Source organism: Elgaria multicarinata, chromosome 9, assembly GCF_023053635.1.
Source record: "Elgaria multicarinata webbii isolate HBS135686 ecotype San Diego chromosome 9, rElgMul1.1.pri, whole genome shotgun sequence".
Lineage (NCBI taxonomy): Eukaryota > Metazoa > Chordata > Lepidosauria > Squamata > Anguidae > Elgaria > Elgaria multicarinata.
In genome coordinates, this window is record NC_086179.1 from 95,408,958 (window position 1) to 95,428,401 (window position 19,444).

Below are 19,444 nucleotides of genomic sequence, written 5' to 3' on the forward strand. Positions count from 1 at the left end.
GCTGCTAAGAAAGCTACAGATCAAAAGAACATGGAAGGCAGAGGGGGCAGCATGAATAGTTAACCAATAGAAGCTTACCACTTGGAGTGCAATCTTATGGTCCCTGGAGAACGTTCCAGGGACTAGAGAATATTTTGGATTTCCACTCTTGAGTCCATATGACCTTGGGAGATGGACATGGGGTCCCTCCTGCCACCTGCTCTGCAGAAAGAACTGTAGCAACAGTAATGTTTGATGAGCACATCTGGTCAGGAGCTGCCATGTTCTGGTCCAATCAGATACAACAGCAGTGGCCTATGTGAAGCATCAGGGGTGGTGGTGTCCCAAGTTGGCATCATTACAGAGAGAGACATCCTACCTTCTGGAGTGGAGTGGACCAAACCACATCCTGTCCATGTGCTGTGCATGTAAAGGGAAGTTAAACATGCAAATGGACTGGTTCAGCTGACAAGAGGCTGGACCCGAATGAATGGGCATCCCTGGGTGTTCCGAGTTGGTGAGAGACCACACTAAATGCAATGGTCCCAGCGTTCTTCAGCAGGCATCAGATCCTGGGGGCCCCCAGGGGCAAACACTCTAGTCATCAAGCGACCAAGGGGGCTGCTTTCCCTCCACGAGCCATCATACGCCTAGTTCAAGTGGAGTTGAACAGGGCAGAAGTCATTTTCATTGCCCTATAGTGGCCCCAGAGGCCTTGGTTCCCTTGCCTTCTATGGCTAGTGGTGGTTCCTCCTTTCCACCTCCTCCGATCCAGGCCCTTCTCTACCTGGGCACCAACCTTGAACTAGGGGCACTCGAGGAAGGTCACCACTACACCCTGCCATTCACGGGCTATGGACGCAACTACAATTTATGGGGCCACCTGGAGGGTTTTCGTCTCATGGTGTGCGGGGAGGCCTGTTGACCCTTTCCAGGCTTCCATACCTATTGCGCTAAGAATTTCTGCAGAGGCTTGGATAAGGGGCTTAAGCATAGTACAGTGAGGCACAAGGGCAATAGCTAGCGTGTTGGACTGTGGTGCTCGCTGGAGGATTACGTCCCATCCTCACATCACCCATCACGTTCGGGGCTGTACCCAGCTGGCTCGTCCAGCAATACCTCAGTTTCCCAGCGAGAACCTCTCATTAATCCTCAAAGCCTTCATGTTTCCACCTTTTTAAACACTGTGAAAGGTGCCACTTTATTTTCAGTCAGGAGGGTTTTTCAGTTGGAAGCACTTTGTTCTGTCAATCCTGTGCCAATTTTCCAAGGATAGGGTGGTCCTCCATTTGGGCCCAGGTTTTTAACCAAAGAGTAATTCCTGTTTCCATAGGGAACAGAAATTGGTCCTGCCTTTTTATCCAAACCCTCAGCTCCCATGCAGGAAGGTTTGGCATTCCCTGGGCCTATGCAGGCTATTAAAGGTATATATTAATCAGACCATCTCTTCAAGGGTACAGCAGGATCTGTTTATTATTTTTGGAAGTAACCGGACAGGTAGGAGAGCCTCAGTCCCCACTATCACTAAGTGGATCGAAGCCTACATAGCAGAGGACTATAAGGCATCAGTCCTCCTCACCGGCATGGGTGGTGGCCCATTTCATAAAGTGGGGTGGGGGGAAATCACAGCATGGGCTCCTCAGTCCTGTGCCTCTTAGGAGGTATGTAAAGCAGGACTCCGATCAATCTTTCATTACACACCACAGTATTAGTAAATGGACTGAGGTAGAAGTGGTTTCTGGATGGATGGTCCTTCAGGCTGTGCCCCATGAACACCTTGGTGGGTAGTATCTCTTTCCTGCCTCATACTTTATTGGCGCTTTAGGGGAGAAGTCAGGGGAAAACACAGCTACTATACTTACTATGAGCTGTTATCCCCTGACTTCTCCTGGAGTCGCTCCAATCCTCTCCCCACTGCTGGTTATGTAGTGGGCTCCCAAGCTTGTTAAAACTACTGTGTGTGTTACTTGTGTTGGGTTGGCTGTGCTCATGGTTTTGTTCTTTTTTCTCACTTGCAGCTCTCGCTGGTTATTGCACTGCTGTTTTTTGTAGAGCAGTCTTTAATAAATGGTTTGTGAACACCCTCCTTATGTTGACCCTGTCTCCTTGTGAGGACGGATCCTCCCACTTAGGGTGGTGGGGGTGGTGGGGGTACAGGGTACTTTGTCTTGTTCTCCTTCCAGAGGGGGTTGTCTCTAGGCTTTGTAAATACTTGGGACAGGGGAACTTGTGGTGCAGGAGCCAGTGACTAGAAATTTTTATTAGGATTTGAAAGTTCTGCCAATCAACAGGGAGCCATATCTTAGCCATATCAAGCTAACCCATATCTTACTGGAACTTCTCCAGGAGAAGTCAGTGAAAAACAGCTCACAGGAAGTGTAATAGCTGTAATTTTTTTAAAGGAGTAGAATGGAAAGTTGAAAGACTACTCGAGGCTTAGAAAATACTTTTAAAAAATGGCAGCACACTTAACCATTTTTAATTTTTAATGATATCCTCAAAACAGCAAACCCACCCAATGCTCCTATACGCTACCCGCAGTACATGTTAAGGAAAAAGCTGAAAAGGGGAAGAAAAAGCCTCCCAAAATACAGGTAAAGACCCTAGAAATACTAATTAAAACATCCAAATACAGGTAAAGACCCCAGAAATACTAATTAAAACATCCTCTACAAAGCATGACCAAGTCTTATTAAATATCTCTATTCTTCCTTAAGGTTCTTGCCACCCCCACCCTGTTACCTCAGTTGCTACTGGGATGGTACTTCTCAGTACTAAGTGCAAAAACATTTGCAAAGATGCACCTCTCACAGATATAACCAGGATAGTGTCATTGAATGGTTTTTAGGCAAAATATACTGAAAACCAAAAACAGTCTTCAGGGGTACAATTATGGTTGCTTACTAAACTTCCTGAGTGTCTCAGGGCAACGTTTCATGCCAAAAAGCTTCAGCTCCAATGATTAGCAGAATAATGGCCAGAGACATAATTATGTTGTCTAGCTGAACCAATTTGAAGAAAACTTTTGCCAGACCTGACATCGCTGATTAATTTTCGTAACATATGCTAGGCCAATGGAATACAGATTTTCACAATAAGCCAAGTAAGAGAAAGTTGAACTACGCCAGAGTGAATGGGAGTATCTATTGATACAACTATTCAAATGTCCCTGGTACAACGAAGATTTAATATCCGTCTAGGTAGGACAATTTGTCCTACCTCATTGGATGGATTAACACCCATCCATAAAAATCGTAATACGTTGAAAGCTAAACATTCAAGGGACTCTCAATTTGCCCTTTATCATACAATATCAGTCAGATGCTTAACAACTAAAATGCTGCAATTTTCACAGCTTTGTCTATGACAATGGATTATTCAATGATCAACTTTTCTTCCTGCAATGCCCTAAAACAACTAATTGATAAAAAAAACCAGAATATGATTCCTGTCCTTGACAACAGTGATAACACATTTCTTACTTATCTGAATTTACATATTGCTTCCTTAAAACCTGATTCATTACAAAAAAAAGACTTAAGCATGTAAACTAGATAGAAACACTACAGCAATGAAAAGCCATTGCAGTTACCTACGATAAAACACATTTCTTTTCCTCTTCGTAAGAGATCAAATATGCAGGATAAATCTGATGCTTCTCAAAGATGACAAAGATGGACGGGTCGACCAGCTTATCCACACAGCTGTCGTAACAGTTGATCATATCAGTCGATCTTGCTGGGGGACGACTGTAAGTTGAATGTCCCTTTGTGAAATCACCAACCAGGACATGAGCCACAAACATAGCAGTCTCCTTTGAATTTGCATCACGCTGACAGTAGTTGTGGGAATACTGTGCATCTCTGGCAAAGTAGCTCCCTAGGAAAACAGTTGGGTAGAGAAGTAATTAAAATCCTGGTTTATATAGACATGGAAAATCTTTGGCCCTCCAGATGTTGTTGGACTACAATTCCCACCACCCCAGACCATTGGCCAAACTAACCAGGGCTGATGGGAACTGGGTGGTTTTAAACATTTCCCCCATGCCCGTGCTTTTAAGGGTGGACTACTCTCCTGGTGCGGTCCCCCACCTAGCGCTCTGCTATCTGTGCCTTCCCACTGCTTCATATAAAACTAGATGCCCACTCCACTTCACCCCGAAGGTTGCTCTTGCAATCACAGCTGTGAAACTAGAAGCCGCTTTAGCAATCTTGAAGGAGAAGGAGGACTGCATGTTGGGCACCCTGAAAACGGAGTGCAAGGGACGAGATAAAGGCTGCCATGTTTGCGAAGTGCAACGTAACAGGGCTCCAGCTGGGACAAGCGGGTTCTCTTCGTTAATTTCCTGTTGCGTAAGTGTGGAACAGTGATAAAATGAAGGAAAATAATAAAAAAACAGGGACATCAGAGCACATTCCCTGGGCATGGAGAAGTGCGAAAACATTTTCCCCAGTCCCAGTTTAGCACAAAAGTGGGACTGGGAAAATTGGAGAAGGTCTCCAACTGTGATCGCCAAGCGAAGCTGTCTGGAAACGTCAAAACTGGAAGCATTCCCTTAGGAGAGTCTCACCTATCTAAACAAATTCCTTCTTTAACTGGGAAATATCCTTGTTTATTTCACTCATATCATAAAGTAGTCATCAGTATAAGATCAATTTACCCCAGAAATGTTTGTCTTCCTTGGAAATGAGGGTAGTTTCTGCTTTTGGTACAAATAGCTTGCTGGTGCCTCATTTTAGCATCTTACCTTTCCCAAAGACGGTTCCATTGGTCCCACAAATTCTCCAGTCAAAGTTGTCATTACAGATGGCTTCCAAGCAAGAATGATTAGTTCCATGGAACAGGAGTCTCTCATCAATGGTCTGTCCTCCTTTTTTCTTCTTCATCTGCTCTTTTTGCCTGTTGTGAAACAAATGTGTCACACTTCTTGTTAAACGTACGATTGGCAGTAGCTATTCCTCTCTCGGATGATGAACCTATTAGGAAGGTTCTGTCCTGTGAGACTAATGGAATTGGAAGGCCCCCAGGGAGTTTCAAATTGGCATGGCTGGTGCTCCTGCTAATGCCCTGGCCTCTCTGTGGAAGACACGGAGATGACTCAGGAGGCAGACACAAACATTCCTAAGTACCCTCTCCCAGACACCATTAGTTTACTATGAAGCTGGGGGATGATGAAGAATGCAGGGAGATAGCCAGAACACAGAGAATGGAAATGGAACATTGGTACTTACTGAGAAGGTTCCTTCTGGGTTGGTGTGCAGAAGGCATCCCACATTCCCACAATGGGTTATCTCCCGCAACACCCAGGAAAAGCAGGGACTCACGTGACTGAGTTTTAAGCCCTCTATTGGTCTGAAGCTCCTCCTAGCCAGTTCCGTCCGTGGCTAAAGCTCAGAAATTGAGGAAGAAAACATCTCTTTGTATCATAGGTAAGGAAGAACCTCAGAGGAACAGATACCTAGAAATCAATCTGAATACAAGCTTTGAGGATCCTTAGAAGGTTTGGCCAGCCAAGTGCAGAGACAAGTGCCCTGATTACCTATACAAATAGACACTGTGGATTTGCTGGGATGCCTTCCACACACCATCCCAGAAGGAACCTTCTCAGTAAGTACCAATGTTCCGTTCTCCAAGTTGGTGTGAGGAAGGCATCTCACCATGGTACATGCTAAAGCTAAAAGCCCTTATTTAGGTGGGAAAATCTTAGGCTGAGTCTACTGCCAAAGGAGGCATCCGCTGAGGCATATGTGTCTATTTTGTAATGTCTTATGAAAGAATTAGGACTTGTCCAGGTGGCTGCCTTGCAGATTTCTGCCAGAGGGGTGTTAGGACTTAAGGCAGCTGATGCAGCTGCTGCTCTAGCAGAATGAGCTGTGACTCATAATGGCTTGGGGATGCATGAAGCCTCACAGCCCCCCAAAATGCATGCTTTTAACCACCTAGCTAGCGTAGAACTGGTAACCTTCTTGCCCATCGCAACAGGGAGAAAGGAAACAGACAGTGAGTCAGATTTTTGAAACGACTCTGTCTTTCTTAGGTAAACTTTATTGGCTCTGTGGACATCCAACTTGTATCAGGCCTTCTTCTGTGGATGAGAAGGGTTAGGGCAGAAAGATGGCAGAATAAGCTCCTGTGACCTATGGAATAGCGTGTTGACCATAGGGATAAAGTTCAGGTCTGGTTGAAGGATGACAAAAACCCTATGGAAGGTGATGAAGCTTTTCTGATACAGATGGCAGATAACTTTTGAGATTCTGCGAGCAGACGTGACGGCCACAAGGAGAACTTTTTTGTGACAGAATTCATAGTAGGATAAATTCAATCAGTTCAAAGGGAGGTTTAGTCAATGAACAAACTACAATTTGTAGGCTCCAGGAAGGAGTCCTATGGATTATGGGTGGACTGTTGAGTGCTGCTCCACAGAGAATCTTTTGATGTGAGGGTGTGAACTTTGTGGCTGCCTACCAGGCTTGGAAAGGACTGATGGCAGGTCTGATGTTCCTCTGCGCAGGGAACCCAGTTTCAAACCCATCTGGAGGCCTTCTTGGCGAAAAGCTAGGCACCTGTTGCCTATAGATTAAGTTTTTCCCCTTTACTCCACCTGCAAAAGGACTCCCATGTTGTTTCTTAGATTCTGGTGGTGCAATCCTTGTGGGATGCCAGCAGGGTGCATTTGACATCCTCAGAATAATCCAGAGTTAAGTGGGTGGACCTTTCAGCAGCCAGGTGGCTAGTTTGAGCCAATTTGGGTCTGGGTAGTGTATTGGTCCCTGAGACAAGAGGTCTGAGATCTTGGGCAGGAACCATGGACATTACACTGCTAGAGCTAGGATCTTGGAGGACCAGGGGTGTTGTGGCCAGAAGGGGGCTACTAGAACGATGTTCCTTTCTGATTTTCTGCAGAACTCTCATTTAGAGTGGGGTTTGAGGGAATGCGAAGAGCCTCTTTCGGCCAGTTGATGTATAGTGCATCTATTCCTTTAGCTACGCAAGTCTGGAATCTGGAGATATCTTGGTAGCTTGTGGTTGTGCCTGGATGCAAACAGGTCCAGTGTGAGTGGGCCAATGTAGGCTCTATTCCCCTGGGTCTATTTGTTGCCAACTCAGATAGTCTGCTTTGATGCAGTGGGCTGATATGGTCGTCCAAACATGCCTTTTAGTCAGATGTGATCTATTAATGACACCATGATTTTGGTGAAGATGCCAAGGATAGGCCACATGGAAGTGTTTTGTACCAGTTCTGTTAGGTGAAGCGTAGGGATTTTCTGTGAAGAGGTGAGATGGGAATATGCACATAGGCCTCTGTGAGGTCTATTGATGTCAAATATTCTGTTTTGTGAAGGGCCTCCTTGATGGTTTGGAGTGTCTCCAATATGGAATTTTTGGTATCTGATAAAACCTGTTCAGGTGGTTTGAGGTCCGGTATCAGACTCCAGCCTTTGCCCTTTTTGGCAACCAGAAAGAAGATGGAATAAATACCATCATATTTTCATGAGATGGAACCGGTTCTTGTGCTCTTATTTGAAGTTGATGCCATATTGTGTTAGATATGATGTAATTCTTGGTGTTGGATTGTGGTGTGGGGGGTGGGATGAACCGAGGGGGAGGTTGTTTCCAAATTCCATGAGAGAACCGTGGAAGATGGTGTCTAGGACCCAGCTATTGTCTGTGGAATGTTCCCACGCTGGGAGGAAATGCTGACGTCTCCCCACAATGATGGATTCCCTGGCGTCAGAACTGCTGTCATCCAGACCTGGAGGTCTGGAAGGTAGAATGGGGTTTTGTAGGGGAGCTAGACGTGGTGGTTCTTCTTGGCTGAAAGCGGGATATGGGCCGTGCTGGTTTAGGGAACCTGTAGCTTTTGGATCGAAAGGAAGATTGGTTAGTGGTCCATATTATTATTATTATTCACACTGAGAGGATGAAGGCATAACTTTTTTCTTATCCTTAGTTTCTATGAGCACATCTTATAAGGCTTTTTCTCCAAAAAGATGTGCACCTATGAAGGGCATGGTCACAAGATTTCCCCTTGAGGGAAGATCAACATTCCAGCGCTTGAGCGAAACAGAACATCTGGAAACATTAGTAGCTGCTACGGTGGTGGCTGAAAACTGGAGGGCATCTTGTGTAGCATCAGCCAGGAAGGCAAAAGTTTTAGAGAATTGGAGCAGTGGTCTGATCTAATTCCTTATTGTTTATTATGTCTTCCAGAAGATGGAAGTTCTAGCAAAATAAGACAATACTGCCGAGGCCCTTATAAAGCGAATGCTAAAGCTTCATGTGCCTTTTTAAAAGCTGCCTCCAATCTCCTTTCCCCTGGTGTTTGAGGGAAATGTCACCATCTTCTGGCATTACAGCCCCTGAAAGCAAGGCCGCCACTATCTACTATGGGAATTTTTAGTTCTTCCATCACATCATGAGGAAGAGTGTAAAACCTCTGTGCTGTACTGATTCCCATTTTTCCCTAGAGGGGAGATTTCCACTCATCCTTCATTAATTTATTGAAGGAATTAGGAAAAGGTACCTCTTGGTGGCTGGCTTGGGCTGTGGAAACACTGCTGCCCCTCTAGCTAATATTTGCTGCTGCTAGTGAGGCAATTGCTTTGGACAATAAAGGTAAAAAGTCCTCTTTGTTAAAGAATCGATTGGATGAGAAATGGTCTGCAATCTCTGTGTCTGACCATCCACCCCCCTCCCCTTCTGAAAAGGACGCCTGCAGTGAAATTATGGAGGAATCGCTGTCAGGGTGGAGCCCAGCCAAGGTGGCCTTAGATTTTGCTAGCGCGACCTCTGGTTGTGGAGTGTGGGTCTGGAGCGTCATCCTCAGAGCCTGCTGAGTGCAGACTGTGGGAAGGATTGGGCTATTTTGATTTTGAAGCCTTATTTTTGTTTTCTAAGTGCAGATGGAGAGAGGAAGACTTGGAATTGTGCAAAAGCTCCTGGTGCCTTTTGCAGAACAGCTTGATCTCAAGGTTAGCTTCTCTAATAAATGGTCAGTCAGATTGTCCAGTACTGCCTTAGTGATCTGTGTTAAGACTGATTTATCTATTTGAGCCAGGCTTGAGATAGGCGTTTGGGCGATCTCATTGTTCTCTGTCTGAGCAATGGAGGTGGTGGCGGGAGAGAGGGGCTTCCCTTTGCAAGTTGGAATCAGAACTGCAACTTAAAATGTCCGCCTGCTTTGTTTTGGTGGGAAACCTCCATGTGGGGGAGAAAAACAGGTTTGATCTCATCCTTGATGTTGTTGGAGCGTCTAGCTGTTCGGTTGCTTCCTCCTCCCGCTCTGAGTGGAGAGGGTGGCGTGCTTGTCTCCCACCAACACTCTCTCAGTCTCTGCCACGTCTTTGGAGGCCAGGATCACACCATTCCTGGTATCTAAGAGACTCAGCAACGGGCTGTAGCCTCCGGGCTGGTGATCTCTTTGATCTTCTGTGGCTGGAAGGGCTCAGTAGGCAGCCGAAGCGGCAAACTGGTTATCTCCCTGGTAGATCACCCTTTTGTCTGCTGATGGCTCCTTAATGAGTCATTGTTTTCTTTTTTCCAGGCCTTGAAGTGGTTTTCTTTGCCAGAGGGGTCATGGAGAATGATAGGCCAGCGGCAGAGAAAAAGAAGCAGAAAAGAAACTTTTTTTCTTTTTGGTAAGAGAGGGTGAAAATAAAGGTAAGTTTAAGAAATCTTAGAAATAGTGATAAGTATAGGCTTGATGTAGGAGATGAGAATTAGCTCTGTCCTGAACGAAAAGCAGGGATGAACTGGCTAGGAGGAGCTTCAGACCAATAGAGGCCTTAAAACTCAAGTCACCTGAGTCCCTGCTTTTCCTGGGCGATAGTGGGAGATAAACCCATTGTGGGATGCCTTCCGGACACCAACCTGGAGAAGTACAGAGAAAGTCCATCTGAACACAGGAGACAACACACTATCAAGCCAACTCTATATGGGTGATGGCAATAAAGAGGCAGTAGTATTCATTTTTATAAATATTAATTTATACAATATTTTTATTTTATGAGTTTATTCCAATTCTTAACATAATATGTTTTTCAAATTCTTGATTGTGATACCTAGGGACTTTCAAACACATGCTTATTTCCATCAGCACTCCAATAGCTGATCTTAGCTAGTTTCACAGCAATGGGGAAAACTTGCTTGAAAAGGGGAAAGGGCAACTTAAATGTGACTGATGAAGCAAATAATGGGTTAAAGTGAAAGTCTGTGTAGTGTAGTGGTTAATGTTGCACTGTGACCCAAGAGATCCAGGTTCTAGTCCCTACTCAGCCATGAAGCTCACTGGGTGAGTTGGGGCCAGCCACTGACATTTAGTCTAACCTAGATTGTTACAAGATTGTTACGAGGATAAAATGGGGAGGAGGTTGACAGTCATGCCATACCTTGGGCTCCTTGGAGGAAAAAGGAAGGATATAAATGTAAGAAATTGAAGCTAGAAGAATGGCGTGCACACAATCCTTTGCTGGTGAGAACCATGCTCCAATAGTAAATGAGATGTGGGTGATGGAGATGGAAACACATTTCACATCTTATGTTTCTCTATACATGTGTTGTGTATGTACCCTGTGCTAAAAAAAATCAAATTCTGCATAAATTCTAAATTCAAATTATGTGTTGACAAAAACTTGACTCTGCAATCTGCACCAGTTATGCAAGTGAAGTATGTTTATAAAATTTCTTTTATTATGTAAATTTGTCCTGTATTTTTTAATTATTATTTTACATCAATTGTATTCATTGTACTAGTCATGAGGAGGGGCAAGGAGTTAGGTTTGCTGGACATTTATTTCCCATGCAATCTTATTCAGCAGTTATTCTGGTATTTATCCTGGCATTCAGTAGTTATCCAGATATTTCAGCAGGGATTTCTCCCACCCTCCGACCCCCAGATTTTTAGCATATTTTTGTAAACAAAAGGATTAGAAATATTATGTTATTTTTGAAAAGAAAATGAGCTGAGAATTTGTTCCCATAACCATCTGCCAGTTCATTAGTGCACATAAATGCCCTTATGAATGGTTCACCCAGCTTCTCAATCTACTTGGAGATTACAGTTCCCTTTCCATGAAGAGGAAAATCACAAGTTGCATTTTTAACATTTATATTGTGATTTGGAAGTGTTAAAACTGCTTCACATATATTATCATATGATCCTTAGGGGGAAAACCCTGTAAAGTGGGCCCATATTATTATCCCCAATGCTGATGAGGCTGAGATTCAGTGGCTTACTTAAAGCCCATCTGATGAGCACATTTTTGAGGGAAGATTAACCCAGGGGGTTCCTGATCCATAGTTCAATTTCTTAGCCATTATATTACACAAACCCAAATACCCATCACTTTGATGCTCTAATGGCAAGGAATCACACAAGTAGGCCATTCACGTAAGAGATCGTTTGAAGGTGTGAGCTGATATTTATTGCGGAAAGATTCCAAGATTTTGAGTTCAATGCTATATTTGGTGCTTTTCTTGCAAGCAAGACAGCCCATTACATTATTCTTTGTTTGCTTTAAAGCAAGATGCTTCTTTTTGGTGTTTGTAGTGTGGCTGGCCATGTCCAGGGCCAAAGTGAGTTTCACTACATGAGGTATCCAGTTTTGCCTTCAAACCGATTTGTTTTTCAACTTGAGAAGCTGAAGAGGAGGTTTGGCAGAAATGCAGGTTGCTTACCTGTAACCGTAGTTCTTTGAGTGGTCATCTGTGCATTCACACACTATGGGCTTCTACGCCTGCGTGGGGCCAGTGTCGGGAACTTCAATAGCTGAGTAAGAGTTTTGGCGGGAGCCCCACCCACCATCCTACTGCGCATGTCCAGGGGGTCCCGCCATGCTCCTCAGTTCCTTGAGACCGCAGTCATTGGAACCAAGTTATTTCTATATGTGCGTGTACATATAGAATGTATATTCTATATGTATATACCTATATGTATATCATATGTATATATCACACATACATATGATATACATATAGGTATATCATATGTATGTGTACACGCACAAAAAGTATAGGGAGCAAAGATAAGACGCTATACATAATAGTGCAGTGTACCTCTGAGCCTCAACGAGACAAAGAGGGGATGGTGGGTGGGTTGTGTGAATGCACAGATGACCACTCGAAGAACTAGTTACAGGTAAGCAACCTGCATTTCTTCTTCGTGGTCTCTGTGCATCACACACTATGGGCGAATAGCAAGCTGACTTACCGGAGGAGGGTAGTTTCGTTGGAAGCGTTGGTTCTACAGGAGTGAAGACAAGACAGCTCTAACGAAACTGGAATCAGCCCTGGCTCTGACATCTAGTCGGTAGTGCTTGATGAATGTAGAGGGCCTGGACCAGGTGGCTGCTCTACGAAGTTCTTGGATAGGGATTCCCTTGGAAAAAGTCGTGGAAGTAGCCATGCCACGAGTGGAGTGTGCTGTCACTGGAGTAGGGATAGGTAAATCTTGTAGCTGGTAAGCGAGATGGATCGTTTGGGTGACCCATACAGCTAGTCTTTGGGAAGATATAGGCATGCCCTGTTTGGGCTTGCCATAAGACACGAATAGGCGTGGGGTAGATCTGAAAGGCTCTGTTCTGGTTTTGTAGAAGGCTAGAGCTCACCTGACATCAAGGGAGTGTAATGTTGTCTCTAGGGGAGAAGAAGGTTGTTTGAAAAAGGTAGGAAGGATAATGTCCTGGTTGAGGTGGAAGGGTGTGACGATCTTAGGGAGGAATTGCAGATCCGGTAGAAGTGTGACTTTATCGGGGTGAAAGGAGAGGTATGGTGGGTCGACCCGGAGTGCTGTGAGTTCAGAGGCGCGACGGGCAGACGTGATGGCGACGAGAAAGGCTACTTTCATGGAGAGGAGGCATAGGCTGGTCGAAGCTAGAGGCTCAAAGGGTTTCTCAGTCAATGCTTTTAGAACGACGGATAAGCTCCATTGTGGAGTGATGAGCCTTGTAGGAGGAAATAGGTTTTTCGCTCCTTTTAGGAATTGTTTGACCAATGGGTGAGTAAAGACTGTGTGTCCCTGGATTGGTGGATGAGTGGTCGACAGAGCTGCTAGATGGACTCGCAGCGACGAGTGTTTGAGACCAGAATCGACGAGATATTTAAGAAAAAGGAGAATGTCTTTAATAGAAGAATTCTGAGGATTAAATCCATGTTGTCGAGCAAAGGATGTGAATCGGCGACATTTGGCTCGATAGGTCTTTCTGGTTGCTGGCTTCCTCACTGACCACGATATATGTTTTATTTGCGGTGGGAGGTCTAGTAGCTGTTGATTTTCCATGCCATGAGCTGTAATGTTTGGAGGTCCGGATGGTGAATGTGACTGTTGTTCATTGAGATGAGACTCGGCGTCGAGGGTAGGCGGATGTAGGTTTGATTCAACATGGATAGGAGGGGCGCAAACCACAGCTGGCGGGGCCACCAGGGAGCTATCAGGATTGCCTTCATTGGTTCTATCCGTAGTCTGGAGATGACTCTGTTAAGGAGAGGAAAAAGGGGAAACATGTAGGTGAAGGTGTGTGCCCACTGAATCTGGAAGGCGTCCCCGAGAGAGGATGTGCCTTGCCCAGCTCTGGAGCAGAACAGCTGACAAACAATGTTGGTCTGCGATGCGAAGAGGTCTATGCAAGGAGACCCCCCATCGTTGGAAGAGTTTGAGGAGGATGGTTCGGGAGAGTTCCCACTCTTGCGTTGGGGAGAACGTGTGACTGAGTGTGTCCGCAACTTGGTTGGATTTCCCCGCGATGTGGAGAGCGGTTATAGAAATGTTCCTGGTAATGGCCCAGTCGAAGATGTCGAGGGTTATTTTGAGAAGTGTAGGGGAGCGTGTGCTGCCCTCTTTGTTGAGGTACCATACGACTGAGGTGTTGTCGGATAGAATTAGGACTTGTTGGTTTAAGATGTTGGGTTCGAAAGCGAGCATGGCTTTGTAAACTGCCAGAAGTTCGAGAGCGTTGATGTGCAGGGAACGCTCGTTGGTGGACCATTTGCCCTGGGTGCGGAGATGATTGGCGTGTGCACCCCAGTCAAGGTTGGACGCATTGGTGGTGATTGTGAAGGTCGGTGGAGGCTGTCGGAACGGCATGCCCTGTAGGAGGTTGTAGGAGGTATGCGTCCACCATAGTAGTGAGGAGTGAACTTCTGGTGGAATGACAAGGTGAGTCCGACGTGGGTTGGTGGAGATGTTGTATGCGTGGAGAAGGTAAGATTGTAGGGGGCGCATTCTCAAGCGTGCCCATTGTATTACGTATACAGTGGAGGCCATGAGGCCAAGTAGGCTGGATGGTCCATACGGATGGACCATACGGATGGAGACGGATGGCATATGCGTTGGCGATTAGAGTGCGTGCCCTTTTTTGAGGTAGATATGCTGTGGAGGTTCTATGTCTATGTCGACTCCGATGAATGAGATGTGTTGCGAGGGAGTGAGATTTGACTTCTCGTTGATACAGAGGCCTAAGGAGGTTGAGAGTGTAAGTTGTATCTCGAAGGATTGTGGATGAGGATGGGGCTGATAGAAGCCAGTCGTCCAGGTAAGGAAAAACCATGATGCCTTGGGTGCGTAAGTGTGCACACAGTGGTGCCATGCACTTTGTGAATACCCTTGGGGCAGAGGAGAGTCCGAAGGGAAGGACTGTAAATTGAAAAACTTCGGCGCCGATGGCAAAACGAAGAAGTTTGTGGTGTGATGGGTGGATTGCGATATGGAAATACGCGTCTCTGAGGTCGATAGAGGTGAACCAATGGTCGTTCCAGGGGAGGGGGAGGATGCAGGCTAAGGTGGTCATTCTGAATTTTCTCGGAGCAATGTGTTTGTTGAGGTCTCTGAGGTCCAGAATGGGACGCAGTCCACCGTCAGCCTTCGATACCGTGAAGTAACGCGAGAAATATCCTCGACTGATGTTGGTGGCGACTCGTTGAATGGCTCCCTTGCTGAGGAGAAGGCGTGATTCATCGACGAGAGGTTGTGATGGAGGAGTAACTTTCACGGTACCAAGAGGTGGGAGGTCACGAAGTTCAAGACGGTAGCCTACACGAATGATGGTAAGGACCCAGGTGTCGTTTGTGATGTTTGACCAGATGTGATGGAAGGGTTTCAGAATGGAGCCGAAGAGTGGTCTTGCTAGAGGTAGTGAGTGGTTGTCAAAGACGACGCATGGGAAAGGAGTTGGCTTTGGGGCGAGGTTGGCGAAAGTGTGGTGATGGTGCTTGCCGTTTAGGTTGGTTGAATTGCTGTTGGTAGCGGTTGAACCTGTTGTGGTGTTGCTGATGTTGTTGTTGTTGTTGATATCTTGGTAGAAAAGAGGTTTGTGGACGGTACCATTTCTTTCTATAAGAGGAGTGGAATGACGGTTGGGATATTCCCATTTTCTTCGCTGTAAGGCGTGCCTTTTGGATGGTGTCCATGGCTTCATCTGTTGATGAATTGAATAAGTCCTCGCCATCGAATGGGAGATCCTCAATTCTTGAGCGGGTCTCAGGGGTTAAGCCAGCAGCGCAAAGCCAGGCATGGCGACGGAGGGCGACAGAGCCAATCATGGATTTGGATGCACAGTCGGTGAGGTGACAGGAGGCATTGAGTTGGAGCCGAGAGATTTTGGATGCTTCGGTATGGAATAGTTGTGCGAGTTCTCTGTGGTCATCATGAAGGTGTGAAGTATTGGATGCCATCTTATCCCACAAAATTTTTTGATAACGCGCCATGAGGGCAGTGTAGTTGGCTACTCTAATAGTGAGGGCAGCCGCGGAATAGAGGCGCCTGCCCATCATATCAAGGCGGCGAGACTCCTTGTCGGAAGGTGTTGAGTGTGCCTTAGTCGATCGACCTTGTGAGGATTAGACGATGACGGAATTTGGTTTGGGGTGGTTGAAGAGAAAAGATGCATCCTTTTCTTGCACTCTGTATAGACTCTCAAGTCGCCTGGAAGTGGATCCGGGAGTTGCTGGTGACTTCCAGGACTGCCGAGCGGTGTGGAGCAGTCTTGGGAATAGTGGTATCGACACCGGAGGTGTGCTGTCGGCGTAAGCGGAGTCAAAAATGGGATCTGAAATTTCTTTGGATGGCTGTTGGGCGTCAATGCCCAAGGATTGGGCCATGCGAAGAATTTGCTCGGTGAAGTGGTTAGTGTCGTCAGAAGGAGATGCCTGTTCAGTTGTGTCGACGATGTCAGTAGGTGATGGTATCGACCTCGGTACCGATATGACAGAGGAAGAGTCTGATCGGTAATCGTTTTCAGAGGTCAAAGGTGACCATTGTCGATCTTATCGTTGTTGTTCTATTTGAAGAGAAGGTTGTAGTGATGCAAATCTAGGAGGTACTGGTGGAGGTGGTGGAGAACGGGGGGAGCGTGGAGCTCGGCGTTCTCGGTATTGAGGACGGCGATAGGCACCGGTGAAATCTTGGTCTCGATGGCGATCTAGGGTCTGAGACCTCGGTATGGACCAATTAGAGTCGGAGTCCCAATCACGATGTGGTGATCGTGATCTATGGGATGGAGCTCGAATCACTAATTGAGCAGAGGCGTGTTGCTCATAAGATTGTTGAGGGATCGGAGGTGGTTGCGCCGATGGGATGGCTCTGGAGGATGGTGAATCTCGGAGCTCGCCCTCTGAGATCGAAGCCGTAGGCGGCGGTACCGAAGGGATCGGTGGTGAGATCGGTAGCGGAGTGGGCGACGATACCGACGGTAGCGGTTGCGGTTGTGGAGTCGGAGGGCGATACGGTGGGCCCTCCCTTCTCCCAACGAGGTTTTTTCCTTTGCTTTCCATTATCCGTTTTGTGCTCTCTCGCCCGTTTAGACAGCTTTTTTGCTCTTGTAAGGGCGCGGGATTTATTACCCGAGGATAAAGCCCCTTGTTCCATAACAGGAGAACGTGGGCGGGCCTGCGGACTGGGTTCATGAACCGTCTCAAGGGTCTTTTTCCAAAGTAGAGCTTTGAGTCAGTCAGCTCTATTACGGCGAGATTGTCTCGACAACTTCATGCAGAATGGGCAGGTTTCAACGATGTGTGACTCGCCCAGGCATAGGAGGCACAATGAGTGTCCATCCGAAAGAGGAACCTTCCCGTTGCAGGAGGGGCACCTCTTGAAAGGGCCTCTATTAGAGTCAGACATAGAGAGGGAAAGCGAAAATAAAGAAAAGCAATACTAAGATATTTTTATATATATACATATAGTAAGAAGAGAAGGAGAAGGAGAAGGAGAAGAAGGAGAAGAGGAAGAATAAGAGAAAAACTCAGCTGGATATTCCTTCAAGAAGACTGAAGCTCCTGACGTGCTGGCAGCAGCGCGGTCGAAAAGGAACTGAGGCGCATGGCAGGACCCCCTGGACATGTGCAATAGGATGGTGGGCGGGGCTCCCGCCAAAACTCTTACTCAGCTATTGAAGTTCCCGACACTGGCTCCGCGCAGGCGCAGAAGCCCATAGTGTGTGATGCACAAAGACCACGAAGAACTTAAACCAAAGCTCAGAAGACAGAGACATAGTTATCAATGCAAAACTAAACATTACATAGGAGATACATGAACAATCTGTCGATGGTTGTGGGTTTTCTAAAAATGCAAATTGCAGAAGCCTACCAACTTGACAGGAGGGCCACAGATAGGGAGGAGCTACTTTTCCTCTCCCACTGTCTGTCGACTCAAAATTGCATTCCCCAAGTTCCTGCATCTTTTATCTATTGATGAGAAAATTTCTGGGCAGGGGGATTTTGAGTGGAAAAGCAGGAGGGAAAAGGGTTAAGCATCCCACCCTATTTTTCCACTCCTCAGAGGCTGCTTTTCAGTTTACTAACAGGGACTGGCGAGATCACATTACACCGGTCCTTTTCCAGCTTCATTGGCTGCCAGTCCAGGTCCGGGCCCGATTCAAAGTGCTGGTATTGACATTTAAAGCCCTAAACGGTTTGGGGCCAGGTTATTTGAAGGAACGCCTCCTCCCATATGTACCTGCCTGGACCTTAAGATCATCCACAGGGGTCCTTCTCCGTGAGCCCCTGCCAAAGGAAGTGAGGCAGGTGGCTACTAGGAGGAGGGCTTTCTCCGCTGTGGCACCCCGGTTGTGGAATGAGCTCCCCAGAGAGGTCCGCCTGGTGGCTACACTGTACTCTTTTCGTCGCCAACTGAAGATCTTTTTATTCTCTCAGCATTTTAACACGTAATTTTAACTTAAATTTAAATTTTATTGTTCTAACTCTGTATTTTAATCTTATATCAATTTTGCTGCGTGGTTTTATCCTGGTGGTGCTTTTTATACTGTATTTTGTATTTGTGCTTTTAACCTGTTGGTTGTTTTATTATGGTTTTAATTTTTGTGAACCGCCCAGAGAGCTTCGGCTATTGGGCGGTATAAAAATGTAATAAATAAATAAATAACCAAATCATTGGAGCTCTCTTCAGGCATTCATTTTCAAATGCACAAAGGGGCCTCTAGAAATGTGGAGGGCTATTTCCACTTCCCTCATGATGCTATCTCTGCTGGCAACACTCCCAAGCTGACATATGCTCACAGAGTTTGAAGGGGGCACCTCAGTCATGCATATGGTTTTGCAAACTGCCCAGAGAGCTTCGGCAACTGGGCGGTATAGAAATGTAATAAATGAATAAATAAATAAAATACGGTTCTGAATACCTCAAGGGGGTTTGGCAGATTATGATCTTGTTCAGACATCATGCTAAGCCACACTGGTTAAGCATTTTGAGCTTAGCGTGTCATGTGATCCATGACTTAGCATGTCATGTGAACCATTCCTAACCATGGTGGCTACATAACAGTTTAAACCCACTCACTAACCGTTTGCTGCAAAAGGGTTAGCCGCCTAACCATTGTCTGAACAGGGCCTGCATTTCTCTATGTGAAGCTTATCTTAACCCTCAGAAACCCCTTGTAACACTGGCTGGAATAACATGATAGAATGCAGAATATGATAAAATGGATACAAACCACAGAAAGACCTGCCAAAGGGATGGATTCTGAATCCTTTTTATTCTGTGGATGACATAATTGCTCATTGTCTTTTGAAAGAGATTTGCAATCTTCGTGTATTCAGGAGACATTTTTCTGAGTTCAACAGCCTAAAATCAAAGATAACAGAAGATGTTGGACACATTTATTCCCAAAACTAGAGAAAATGGAGCACACTGTGTTTTCAGTTGGTTTGCTACCCAAAATTAAAGACATGGATTCTAATTCAGAGGTGGAGAGGTTACTGACTCTATTTGGCAAGGAATGTAATAATGCCACTGCTGCCGCCAGGTAGCCCCCTTGGGAAGCAGTGTACCAATTCAACCCACTCCTTCCCTTCTTTTTGCCACAATTCCTCTACGAATCTCACCCACCGACAACCTAGTAATATACTTAACATATGTAACATCCATCTTGTTTCATAACCGATTATTTGGACTGTGTCCATGAAAGCTTATGCCATAATAAATGTGTTAGTCTTTAAGGTGCCACAAAACTTTTTGTTG

At 45.9% G+C, this 19,444-nt stretch overlaps 1 protein-coding gene across 1 annotated transcript in view; it reads right to left on the minus strand.

Moving 5' to 3' along the window:
* Nucleotides 1-2,447: 2,447 nt before the first annotated feature.
* Nucleotides 2,448-19,444, minus strand: part of LOC134403846 (zinc finger CCCH-type antiviral protein 1-like) — a 64,875-nt gene continuing 47,878 nt past the window's right edge. Inside the window, exons 11-13 of the mRNA XM_063134358.1 lie at nt 18,918-19,048; nt 4,727-4,878; nt 2,448-3,858 (exon numbers count right to left, since the gene is read on the minus strand). Coding sequence (XP_062990428.1) covers nt 3,572-3,858; nt 4,727-4,878; nt 18,918-19,048 — 570 coding nt within the window. The 3' untranslated portion in view covers nt 2,448-3,571. The remainder of the gene's footprint in view (nt 3,859-4,726; nt 4,879-18,917; nt 19,049-19,444) is intronic.